This window comes from Thunnus maccoyii, chromosome 10, assembly GCF_910596095.1.
Source record: "Thunnus maccoyii chromosome 10, fThuMac1.1, whole genome shotgun sequence".
NCBI classification, from domain to species: domain Eukaryota; kingdom Metazoa; phylum Chordata; class Actinopteri; order Scombriformes; family Scombridae; genus Thunnus; species Thunnus maccoyii.
The window spans coordinates 1,965,575-1,978,486 of record NC_056542.1 but is presented as its reverse complement, the minus strand read 5'-3'; the positions used below and the strand labels follow the sequence as shown (position 1 = coordinate 1,978,486).

General features: G+C 37.9%; 1 protein-coding gene across 2 annotated transcripts; it reads left to right on the top strand.

Moving 5' to 3' along the window:
* Positions 1–1,075: 1,075 nt before the first annotated feature.
* On the top strand, positions 1,076–12,395 carry aste1a (asteroid homolog 1a). Of its 2 annotated transcripts, XM_042424616.1 has the most exons (7): positions 1,076–1,268; positions 5,985–6,817; positions 7,770–8,075; positions 10,026–10,224; positions 10,668–10,806; positions 11,211–11,336; positions 11,418–12,395. In XM_042424616.1, the coding sequence occupies exons 1-7, from the start codon at positions 1,142–1,144 to the stop codon at positions 11,632–11,634; spliced, it is 1,947 nt and encodes a 648-aa protein (XP_042280550.1). In that variant the 5' UTR covers positions 1,076–1,141; the 3' UTR covers positions 11,635–12,395. The 2 variants fall into 2 exon arrangements, with proteins under 2 accessions (XP_042280550.1, XP_042280549.1); XM_042424615.1 differs by having other exon boundaries at positions 11,211–12,395.
* The last annotated feature ends 517 nt before the right edge of the window (positions 12,396–12,912 follow it).

Genomic DNA, 12,912 nt, shown 5'->3' with positions numbered 1-12,912 from the left:
AGAAATTAACTGTATTGTTATAAACTAATAAATACATTTTCAAACACATAAGTATTAGTTATTAATGTAGTAGTATCACAAAGTGTAATTTACATGTGCATTTCACGATCTAAATTTGATATAGTATAGTTATATAGTAATAGTAATATCAGCTTGTATAGCCTGAAAACATTGTAGTAGTAGTGATAGTCACTGCAGTTGTAGGTAATAGTACATGAAGGAAGAGATGGAAAGTAACTAAGTACATTTGCTTAATTATTGTACAACTATAAGGTACTTTTACTCCACTATATTTATTTGACAGCTATAGTTACTTTCAGATTGAGATTTTATGCAAAACTTATCCATTTATAAAATTTTACACATAAAAATATGTATGAGTATGTAAAATAGTGATTTTTAAATTTTTTTTATATGTTGTGTGTTTTGTATGTGACCCCGACTACACACTGCTTTTTGTAAGACGTCAAAAGCCAAAAAGGTTGGAAACCACTGGTTTCATCTTTAACGATGTGTTGTATTTTAAAAGCTTGTTATATTATCCATTGTGTCAAATCTTCATCTGAAAAGTAACTAAAGCTGTCAAATAAATGTAGTGGAGTAGAAAGTACAATATTTCCCTCTGTAATGTAGTGGAGTGGAAGTATAAAGTAGCATCACATGGAAATACTCAAGTAAAGTACAAGTACCTCTTGTACTTAAATACAGTACTTGAATAAATGTACTTAGTTACTTTGCATCACTGAAATCGGATGGCTGTTAATGGGTTAAAGAACATATTGAGCCACATTTCTCAGTTTGATTTAAGACATTAAAGAGTGATATTCATAATAAAATAAGGTAAACTGTTACTGACCCTTAAAGTTGTAAAATGGTTTATCATCTCAGAAAATGTCCCTCTCCTCTCTGCACAAAATGTTTGCATATATATTATAGGCCTTTATTGTTAGTCATCACACTTCTCGTCTTCTGGGCTATGAAGAAATAAAATCTTGCAGCAGTCTACTGAAGGCATGTTGCCACACACTGACCGTCACACTGATGTCAGGAAAGTGAAACTTACGGAAACAGAAACGGAGTGTGGAGGCATCAGGTATAAGAGCGGCGGTGATGAGGGCTCGTCAGCAGACTCAGACCCAAGATGGGTGTTCGAGGCTTGGTCACTTTCATAGAGAGCCACCCGCAGATCTACCGGGACGTCCGGTTCATGAAGAGCCGGCTGGTGATCGACGGCTCCAACCTGGTCCACTTCTTGTACTTCGACTCAGGTAGGACCACAGAAACAAGTACTTTGGCTGCAGAACTGCACTCAAATATTACAGCTACTATACGTCAGAGGGAAATTTACTTTTAACATTACTCTCATCTGACAGTTTGTATTCATATTCTAAATTTTAAATTCTAATTTAACAAAATTTAAGGCAAAGCATATTTCATAAGTCACTTTATACAATGCATAAAACATTAAAAAGAAAAAAAACAGCATAAAATCATTAAAATGCAGATTAAAAATAATAGCAATCACTTTAAAGAAATACAAAAAGTTAAGAACAGACATAAATACAAGATGGGTGAAGATGTTTTGGATCACGCTCCAGGTTTCATAACCGTTTTCATCTGGATGGCGTCGAGCCTGATAGTGATAGAGGAAGCATTAAGGTCTTTGTTTACTTATGTAAAAGTATCAATTAACCACTACAGGCTAAAATACTCTCTAACACAAGTACCTGCGGCGTCCCAATTAAACAGAGGCTTTGTGGGGAAGAGCCCTATTTTCCGGCGCGCTACTAAATAGGTCACATGCACGCGCATGGATATAGTTATTACTGTCAATAGCATGTCACTTCAAACAGAAAAAAACTAGCCAAGCAGGTACCACAAAAAGACAGAAAACATATACCAGACTTGTATGGAAAGCCAAGCAGGTCAAAAATACGTGATTTTTAACACGTTAACAACGCATTGACGCACAAACAACGTGTTGTTAACGGTATTGATTTATAGACTATAGGGTGCTATTCATTTGCTCTTCCTCGGGTCTCAGCTGCTCCCAGCAAGTAAGGAGGAATTTATTTCATCAAATGGACTTCCTCATTCAGTCAAGCATCATTTTGAGGCCACAGCAACTACTCATGATGCACATCGTCTCAGCTGTCAAATATAGAGAAGGCAGCTATCAATATGTAGAAATTATGAAGTTTAAACTCTAATGTTTAAACTTAAAATTCATGTACAATTAATTAACACCATAAACTTACTTAGCAATTTCAACATGGTGATAGCTGGAAGGAAAACACCTGATAACTGCTTCTATGTTTTATTTTATTATAAATCTACAGCAGCGTCTGGCTGTCACAGAATAAGACATAAACAGACCATTTAAATATATTAATTACTGAAGGAACAAAACCTACATTAAGGAGCAATGAAAACAGCTGTAGCCTGCAGAATATGTTTATATACAAAAAATTGCTTATTTAGTTTGTGACAGTCTGACGTCCTTTTCAGGCTCAGGATGATTTTATAGGAGAGACATGACTGTGCAGCGTCTTATTTTATTTTACGGAGCTGATGTACTTGAAACAGAAAAGAAGCCTCTGGGCTTATGAAGAAAAAAATAAAGTTACAAGTGTTTTTGTGATTGATTTATGATTCAGTAATTTATTTCATGAATCAATATGAAAAGCTGCTGTTGGTGCTGTCATTCCTGTTACACTAGTAGTTTTTCCTGATGTGTTGTATTACAACAACAGCCTGACTGTTTACTGTCCCGTCAGATCATCTGACCAGTAAGTAAACACATTCGATCAAAGGGCGAGGCAAGTTTATTTATATAGCACTATTCAGTCAGAGCTGGAGGAGACAGGATGCGAGGAATAAATTAGTCAAATGAAAAGCACTCCTAGGTTACATAACATGACAACATCGCAACATGCCAACAGCATCAACTGTTGGTCTTACACAAAACCTGCTGCACAGTAAAACACCCTGGAGGCAACGTCACTGTACTTGAACATGGAGATGTAAATGTAGTGATTTGGGTGTGCTGCCACACATGGATGACCACAACATGAATAGACACAGCATTGTGTTTATTATTGTGGAGACAAATGTTTGGAAAATTGGAATGTAATGAGCTAATAAACACAACATTGGCATATTTTTTACTATTATTATTAATTCAGGAACCTTAATGTACAGAAAATTAAAATCTACAACCTGTGCCACAAAAACGGACGATATTTTTGAGCTCACACTAAATTTCTTATAGTAGGCTTTCAGGGGAGCTTATGTCCTTTTCAGGAGAGCCCTGTTCCTCTTAGCTTCCCTGTAATTCAAACCCTGAGTAAAAGTCCTGCATTCATAGCTTAGGTGTCAAAATGAACTTAAAAGTATCAAAAGTGGCCAAAATGATCCCATAAAACAGCAGAATGGCTCACATTATATACTACTGGGTTATTAACAGCTGTGGAGGAAGTACTGAGATCAGTACCACAATGACAAACATACTCCATTACAAGTTAAATTCCATTATTACTTTTTTTTTAAGTACACAGGTGTCAAAATGTAAAAAGTGGCCAAAGCGTTCCCATAAAACATTTTACAAGTAGCAAAACTATAATGACAAAAATACTCCATTACAAGTAAAAGTCCTGCATTTAAAATCTTGTAAAAGTACAGAAGCATTGGCAGCAATATTTACTTAGTGTATCAAAGGTAAAAGTACTCATTATGCAAAGTGGCCCCATTTAGTGTTATGGTGTTCTATGTGTTTATTGTTATATTTATCTTATGGGACTATTATCACTGAATCACTGATGTATGCATTTCAGTGTTTTTTTTAAGGCAAAGCTAATTTGTCAATTTTTTATTGTTGGGAAGTCTAATATATAATAATACATATTTTATAAACTGATCACTTTATGTATAAAATATTGATCCTCAGAACTGTACTTAGTAAATGTACTTTGTTTCATTCCACCACTGGTTATTAACACCGATGCATCAAAATAAAAGCAGCTTTTTAATGTTGTAGCTAGTTGAGCTGGACCTTGTTGTCTATAAACTGCTGGTAGTTTAATCAATAAACATCCATCATATTTTGAGAACAGTATGAAAATGATTTGGGAAAAGAGGGTGGCTGAAATCTTATATAGGCCTACAATTTTATTTAAAAAAAAAAAAACCCAGGACCATCCCCATTATTAATATAAATTGATTATAGTTATTATAATTACATTTATTCTGATTGATATTTTCTTTGGACCCTCTCTTTAATTTAGCACAAAACCGCTATTAGAAACCCATTAGAAATATATTTTCTGACAAGCATAATAAAATGGTGACTGTTCAGCCACCACTCCCTATTTCTGAAGAAAAAGCTGCTAAATAATCAGTACTTATTGTTATCATAAACTGGGAGCTGGTTCTGTGGCTGCTGAGGACCAAAATAGTTTTTGCCCCACCCTGGATTCCAAAGACTAAGCCCTGCTGGCACCTCTGTGAGGCCATAAACACAACGTTGGTTTGAGGTCAGGTGCTAACAGGCTCACAATCATAATGCTAAGAGGGTGATGTTTAGCAGGTACAATGTTAACCATTGTCACTATATTAATTCAGTTTCTTAGCATGCTAATGTTTGCTAATTAGCAGTAAACACAAAATATTTAAAAGACCAAAGATATTCAAATTCATCTTGAGTCATCATGAATGTGTGAATCAAATTTCATGGTAATCCATCCAATAGTTGTTGACATTTGACACAAAACTACAAAGGTGAACCAAATGGTGGTGCTATAGCATAAGTCCAGGGATCACTTAAATCATAGGATTTATTGTCTGGGAACAAAGATTTTCTGTAGGAAATTTCAATTTCATGGCAACCCATCCTAGTGTTGTTGGACCAAAGTGGTGGACTGAAGGACATTAACTTCCCTGGAGCCATGTTGCCAGATTGCTAAAAATCAGTGGTGGAAAGTGACTAAGTACATTTATTCAAGTACAATTTTGAGGTACTTGTACTTTACTTGAGTATTTCCATTTGGTGCTACTCTATACTTCCACTCCACTACATTTCAGAGGGAAATATTGTCTTTTCTACTCCACTACATTTATTTGACAGCTTTAGTTACTTTTCAGATGAAGATTTGACACAATGGATAATATAACAAGCTGTGGTTTGTGGTTTCAGTGGTTTCTAACCTTTTTGTCTTTTGATGTCTTACAAAAAGCAGTATGTAGTCGGGGTCACATTTCACATGTCTGAGTTGTTAACAGCTCCACCAAATAGTGATTTTTCCCTCTAAACTTCTCACATGCTTTCATTTCAATAAATGTTCAAATGTTCAATATTTCAGCAAAAATCAAAGATTAGAGAAAAAGTCCAAACGCTGAAAACAGATTTGTGTATCAGAACTTTGTTTTTCCTTCTTTCCTCTCCCATTAATCATCTCACAACCCCTCAGATTTATCTGCTGACCCTTTGGAGGGGCCCAACCCCTAGGTTGGGAACCATTGGACCTAATTAACTAACTGTCTATAAAGCACTTTAATTGTAGTAGGATTTTTCATGCAGGACTTTTACTTGTAATGGAGTCTTTTTACATTTTACATTACTGAAGTAAAGGATCTGAGTATTTCTTTCACCACTGTACAAAAACGACTGTCCAAGACATAAAGCCACAGATCTGATTTTAAGACTATGAAGCTGATCATGAATCTTTGATCTCAGGTGTTCCAGGTTCCACCCTTACAAACTACCTTTTGCTCAAACATGGTGTTTGTTATGGATGGTCCATGATTACCACAGAAGTCCAGTAATAAGGCACCAGTCACATTCAGAACAGGCAGGCTGTTCTTTGCTGCCCCCTGCACTGTGTAACTTACTGTTGAATTCCTTGTCAAACTTGAAATGACTAGAATTGACGTCTCTATTTGAATGTGGTGTTCAAATTGTTCTGTGTGTCCTTTGGTTGACTGGTCAGGTCTGGACCAGAATCATGGCGGGGAGTATGCTGGCTTTGAAGAGCTGATTGAGAAGTTCATCGCAGCCCTCAGAGCCTGTGAGGTGGCACCATATGTGGTGATGGACGGAGGCTCAGACCAAACCGACAAAAAGCTTGAAACTGTGACGAAAAGAGCTGAAGATCGAATCCAGAAAGCCCATCGAGCAGCGGTGGACGGTGGGAAGGAGGGCATCTTGCCACAGCTGGCCAAGCTGGTGTTCATACAGACGCTGGCCCGGCTAGAAGTCCCAGTGGCCCGGTGCTTTGCAGAGGCTGACCAGGAGATAGCCTCACTGGCCAGAGAGTGGCGGTGCCCGGTGCTTTCCAGAGACAGCGACTTCTACATCTTTGACCTCCCGGCGGGGCTGCTGCCCATCTCTCATTTCCAGTGGGAAGGGGTGAAGCAGAGAGGCTTGCAGAGCTACATCCCCTGTAAGGGCTACAACATCTCCAGCTTCTGCACCTTGTTCAACATCCAGCGCCAGCTCCTGCCCACTTTTGCCGCCCTGGCCGGGAATGACTACGTGAAGCTGGAGAGGATGGATTCATCCATCTCCTGGGCTCAATATGCCCCGGCAGGCAGCGCGACGGCAAGCCGCCTGGAGGGATTGCTTCACTGGCTGAAGATCTTCCAGCAGCCTCAGGAGGCCTTGGAGGCAGCACTGCAGCTGATGGAAGGGTTGACCACGAAGAAAAAACTGAAGGTGCAGCAGGGCTTGGCTCTGGGGATGGAAGAGTACATGCTGCCTCCCAGCACCCTGATGAGGTTCTTCATGGATGGGGTGGCACCTCCATTCCCAGAAGAGGAAGAGGTAATAAAATCCTTTACTTTTAAAGTGTTTTTGGACACATTTTCCTTTATTAAGGCCTGGTCATACCAGAAAGTGGCACAGCAAAAATCATCCACTATGTGTGAAATCTGTGGTTCTGTAATGAAGCCGGCACTATTGCCAGGGTTAGTTAATAAACTACTGTAGCTGGCAAACCAACGCAATAGCCAGCCAGACAATACTTAGTCACAACTCCCAGAGCTTCTTTCTATTCTTTGAGCTAGTTTGCTTGCTAACTGTCAGTTGGGAAGTTAGCAACCTAGCTAGATTGGTCACCAATGACTGGTCGAGAAGTTCACACACCTGCTAGCCATTAACTTTGATATCTATATTCATTTTTTGCCTTTTCTCAGTGATTCTTGCCTTAATTGAGAAAAGCCAACATTTATAATCAAATTAGAAATTGATTAAATAACTGAATTTCTAAACTAAAATTAATTTGACTGATTTAAGGGGACAATACTTTTATCATCATTGTAGTTCATCAAAATCTTCTGATCATTTCATGTCTACTAATCCACATCCGAAAAAAGTTAGTAACGCTATCTAAAAAAATATTATGATTTGGAACTTGTTTATAACCAGGGCTGTAAGTGAACAAGGACACAGTATGCTTAGCTAACTTTATAAGGGAATTATGTAAGTAACTTACCTTCACAATCAAACATTTGCAATGTTACTGTAAGAGACAAGTTAGATATTAATACAAATAACAAAGTTAATGGCTAGTTGCTCAGTTGGAAGCAGGTGTTACTGAAATCATTAGTTCCATTGGCTCTAAATTGAAGACATTTACAATGACAGCTGAGTAATTGATTATCCCAAGTACTAAAATGTTTATTTTCCATTTTCAATTGTATGTAGTACTATCCTCTATATTAAGTACCGTACTAGAGTAAATGTACTCAGTTTTCTCTGTCTTGTCCTCCTGGAGGTGGCTGGTCTTGTCCCAGATTGGACCTGGCTGCCTCTCACACAGTCCCGACTAACAACGGACATCCTGGACGTGCTGCTGTTGAAGAGGATGAGCCTCAGCTTTCCTGTGGACCATGGCAACATGCCCAGTGCTTGCCTGACCTCCAGGCCAATCCGCCAGGTGATGTACGGGCTGCTGCTGGGCAGAGGTACACAGCTTCATGTGGAGGAGCGAGACAGGGACGGCTTGCAGCTGAAATTCAACCCGGTCCATCCAACCTTCAAAGGGGTCGCTAAGCAGTTGAAACTCGACTCACTGGATAAGGTGAAGATTTTAGGGTTTTATCCAAACAGCCACAAGTTTATCATTATATTTATTACAGATGATGTGTTGTAAAACGCAACACTTTATGTTAGGCTCACAAGATCAATACAGTTTTCTTTCGGATAAATTAAACTACATGAGCAGGATCAACTTAACACAACCATTACATTTAACTTCACGCCACCACTGACAGGAATGTATTCTGGACTGTGCTGGACTTGCGTTGACTAGATCAAAATGTGTCAACTAACTGCTTGCATGACTTCTTATTACCAAATGGTACAAATAAATTAAATTTTAAAAAAAAAGTACTAGGAAACTTAACTGACACATAAATACACCCAGGATAGGAGTATGGATGCACATCCAAACTGAAGTGGGCAGGTGCTGGGCAGAAAGTGAGCAAAAGTCAAAAAACAAAGAAACAGCTTGCAAATTGCAGGGCTACAATGTCCACTTAGAATTTATTGCAATTTATTGCACTTGGTGCAATAAATTCTAAGTGGACTTTGGAGCCCTGCAGTGTGCGAGCTGTTTCTTTGTTTTTCGACATGCATACACCCACAAATTAAATAACATACTGTATATTTGGTAAAAACAATATACAAACATAACCATATCCTCTAAAACTTACAGTAGCTCATATAGTCAAACACTAATGCAGTCAAAAATAGCTTATTACAGCCAAAGCTGTATAACGCAGCAAAATGTCATACAGTAAAACTTAGATAATACAGACGAATTTAAGAAATACAGCCCAACTGAACATTAGCTAATACTCCCAAACTTTGCTAATGCAGTCAAACTCAACAAGCACAGTCAAATTTAACTATTACAGCCAAATGTACCTGACATAGAAAATGTAGCTAAAAAAAGCCAAACTTAGATAATTACAGCCAAACTTAACAAATACAGCCAAACTTAATGTTAGCTAATACTGCAAAATGTAGCTATTACAGCCAAACTTAACGATAGCTAATACAGGCAAACCTGTCTAATGCAGCCAAATGTAATACAGCAAAAGTTTGATAATACAGTTAAACTGAATGTTAGCTAATACTACAAAATGTAGCTAATACAGATAGATCATACAGTCAAACACTAAAGCAGTCAACCAAACAACCAATTACAACCAAACGTAATGTTAGCAAACTAGCTAATGCAGTCTGATTTAAATATTACAGCCAAACGTAAAAAATAAGGCAAAATGTAGCTAATAGCTAAAACAATCAAAGTTTCTTACCAACACATGACCTTTGAGCAACCAATAGACCCTTTTCACAGCAGACATTTTGACTTGAGAAAGCAGGGAAAGCACTGGTGTAAATAATAACATTAATGATGGCTCCATTACATCGAATGTCCCCATACGCCATAAATATGTCACACAATTTTGTATTTGACAAGTCAAAATGTCTTCCCTGAAATTTATCAACTAATTAAATCCATGAAATACAGCTCAACAATTATATTTATTAATTTTACATACTTAGTATAATTGAATATTGGTAGATTCTCTCTTTAGCCAAAGATTTTGATTTAAAAATGTTAAAAAATCTGTTTAGTCTCAAATGTTAATACTTGATACTATCATGACATAGACATAACATTGTGTATCATGCCTTTTTCAGAGCCGACTATGACAGTAAACTGAATAACTTTGGGTTGTGGACAAAACAAGACATTTGAGGATGTCAACTTGGGCTTTGGGAAACAGTGATTGACATGTTTCTCCATTTTTTTTTATATCTTATGGCCCAAACAATTAATTGATTTATCGAGAAAAATCATCAACAAATTCATCAATAATTGTTAGTTGCAGCCCTACTGTTTTCCCTCGGTTAATGTTTATGTTTTCACCTTTAAATGTCCCTGAGTGAAAATAATAAAGTTACTGTTTCATGACTATATTCCATATTTACCTTTACTCCTCCTTTATGGCGACACCAGGCGGAGCCCTCTCAGCGTCTGCAGGTGTTACTGGGGGCTTTGGGGGTGTCTCAGGCCTCTCTGAGCTGCCTGCCGGCTCACCTGCACCTCCCAGTGGCCGTCACCTGCTACTGGTTTCAGAGAGCTCAACCCACTCCAGACCTGGGACTGCTGAAGGCGCTGGTGCTGAGCATCGGAGATGCACTGAAAAAAAGGACAGGTATTAAAAACACAAACACGTTATGCTTGAGTTTATGATCTGAACAAGTGTCTGTCAGTTTGGATGTCAGATCTCTGACATCTGGTTTATCAAATTACCAGCAGAGTCACCCAAATTTGCAGTTTTCAGGCATGCCAACTACTCATAGAATGGACATCCAGAAAAAAAAACACTTTACCTACAAAACCAACAGCATGTGAGCAAAATCAGAATAAAATACAGTCTGGACCTTCACAATTTTCCTGACATTACATATTTTTGGCTAAAGCAACAATTAAAAATAAAAAACAAAACAAAATTTTCTCAACCGAAATGTCCACTCTCTAGCTCTTCCAGAGTGTCTGTCTCTTCATTCACATTTCCCAAACATTTTGGACATTACTTATTTTCTGTTCTGAACATGAATGTGACTGAAGTGTGTGTAATCTGTGTGTGTGTTGCAGCTGTGCAGAATTATCACTCTAACCTCAAGCCGCATGTCAATGTGGCTCATGCCTTCAACCAATGGCAGTCCTGCCTGAAAGACAGCATCCACCTGAACCAGCTGCTGGGCTGGCCGTTACCTGAACCATGCATGGCACGGTGAGTCTTGTAGTTTGTAACTTGCTGTACAGAATAAATGTGAACACTGAAGGCAGCCAAAGCATTAGTGCAGAAAGATGACAGAGCGAAAAAGCTTTGCAGAGCTGCAAAATTGGTAAAAATTCTCTCTGATCAAGCCTGAATTGGTGGCATGGTGGCTGAAAATTCATGAAAATAGAATTTAACAATTTGTAAAGACAACCATTCTCAAATAAATTATTTGAATAGGCACAGTGCCTCTGTTTCCAACTATTTTCGTTGTGCTCAAGTAAATTTCTGCTTCATAATAAGAAAATAAAACATGGACTCACATGAGAGTCTCCTTGACATATCCTGGTGATGTCCCTGATTCCAACCTGGCCGATGATGCTAAATCTCCATCTTATCTTTCTGATGTTCTCCAGGTTGTATGAGGGGACGCTGGTCCACCAGCTGGTCCACACCATGAGGTCAGGAAGAAAACTGAGGAACTTTCTGAAGAATGATCGCTCCAGTGCAAAGCTGTACCAAACCATGCTGTCCGTCATCCACCAGTTTAAGGCTCAGGTAGCGGTGCCAGTAACCTCACAGACCCAGAAGAAACCAACGTCTCCACGGCAGCGGCTGCCTCTGGACGACCTGACCACCAACCTGCAGCAGCTGTTCATCATGTACGACGACGAGGAAACTGAGAATGAAGTAATCAGCGCGGTCAGAGCAGCGCAGGATCTACAGTTCGTTGATAAGGTGTCGTGGAGGACTCGTCACAAAGCTAAGGAGCGAAACAACAGCTGCAAAAACCCAGAATTGGCCCGCAAAACGGAGTGCCGAGGCTGGGACATCCTCTGATGCGAACCAACGTCCACCAAGTCCAACTAAAGTGCTCAAAATCCAGTTCCATTGCATGTGCACCTCACTTCACTCCCAGTTTAGAAGCATACAGGAAAAAATCTATAAATTCTGAAAGAAGTACATCATGTAGGTGAACATACTCCATTTTAAAAGCCCTGTTTCTGCTGGTTTCCGGTTTTGGAATGAAACTAAGTACATTAACTGCGGTACTGTACTGAAGTATGGTTTTCAGATCCGTTTTCTGCTACTTTATACTTCTACTCTGCTACAATCCAGACAAAACTATTGCACTTTTTATTGCACCAGATTCATCGACAGCTGTAGTTACTTTGTAGATGAAGATTTAACATAAAAAACTGCAAATGATAAGTTTATAAAATAAGATGGATTTCTTAAAGATTAACTACCAAACAGTATATAAAGTAAAATGAGCTTCACCTCAAACAACTTTAACGATGAAAACCTGCTAATCCAGTAACAGTATGATGCTAACAAGGGCTATTTTTCTGCAAAACGATTATTTTTTACTCGTAATACATGCAGTGCATTTTACCGATGATACTTTTATATTTTTACTTAAGTTAATTGCAGAACTTGTACTTGTTACAGAGTATTTTTACACTGATGTATTGATATTTTTATTGTAAGGAAAGGATTTGAGTACAGTTGTTGAGAGAAACAGTGAAACCCTTTTTGTCCAAATTCAAACGTTAGAGTGTACGTCAAGATTTTAGATGTTTTGATGAAGTCGTAAAAGAGTTTGATTTAATTCTGGTCCTCTGCTGGTTTTGATCTGATGACGAATCATTTTATTTTCTCTCCGCTGTCTGTTGATGTTTAAAGCTACTGAGCACTTTTGTACTTTTAGAAAATATTTAAAAAAAAAAAAAAAACATTGAAATGTTTGTAAAATTAAATGTGGTTAGATATGGTTCAAAGCTCAAAAAAATTATTTTAAGGTTGAGATTGAGCTTTTTAAATGATTTTTTGTTCACTTTTCCACTGATCAGGGATAAATTGCATTGATAAGTTAATTGTGAAGATATAAATATTACAGCAAGGAGGAAATTTGTAAGATTTTCAATATTTATGTTTTTAACTGTAATTAATAAGATATGAAGGGATACTGATAAGGAATTATTTAATGTCTGTTTTGTGTTGGAAAATGTTATTTTTAATGTTTCACGTGTGAATAAACACTCAGCCACTCAAGCTGCCTCTGTAAGTATGTATCCATGCACAGTAAAAAAGATGAATAAAAACAAAGTGAACTTC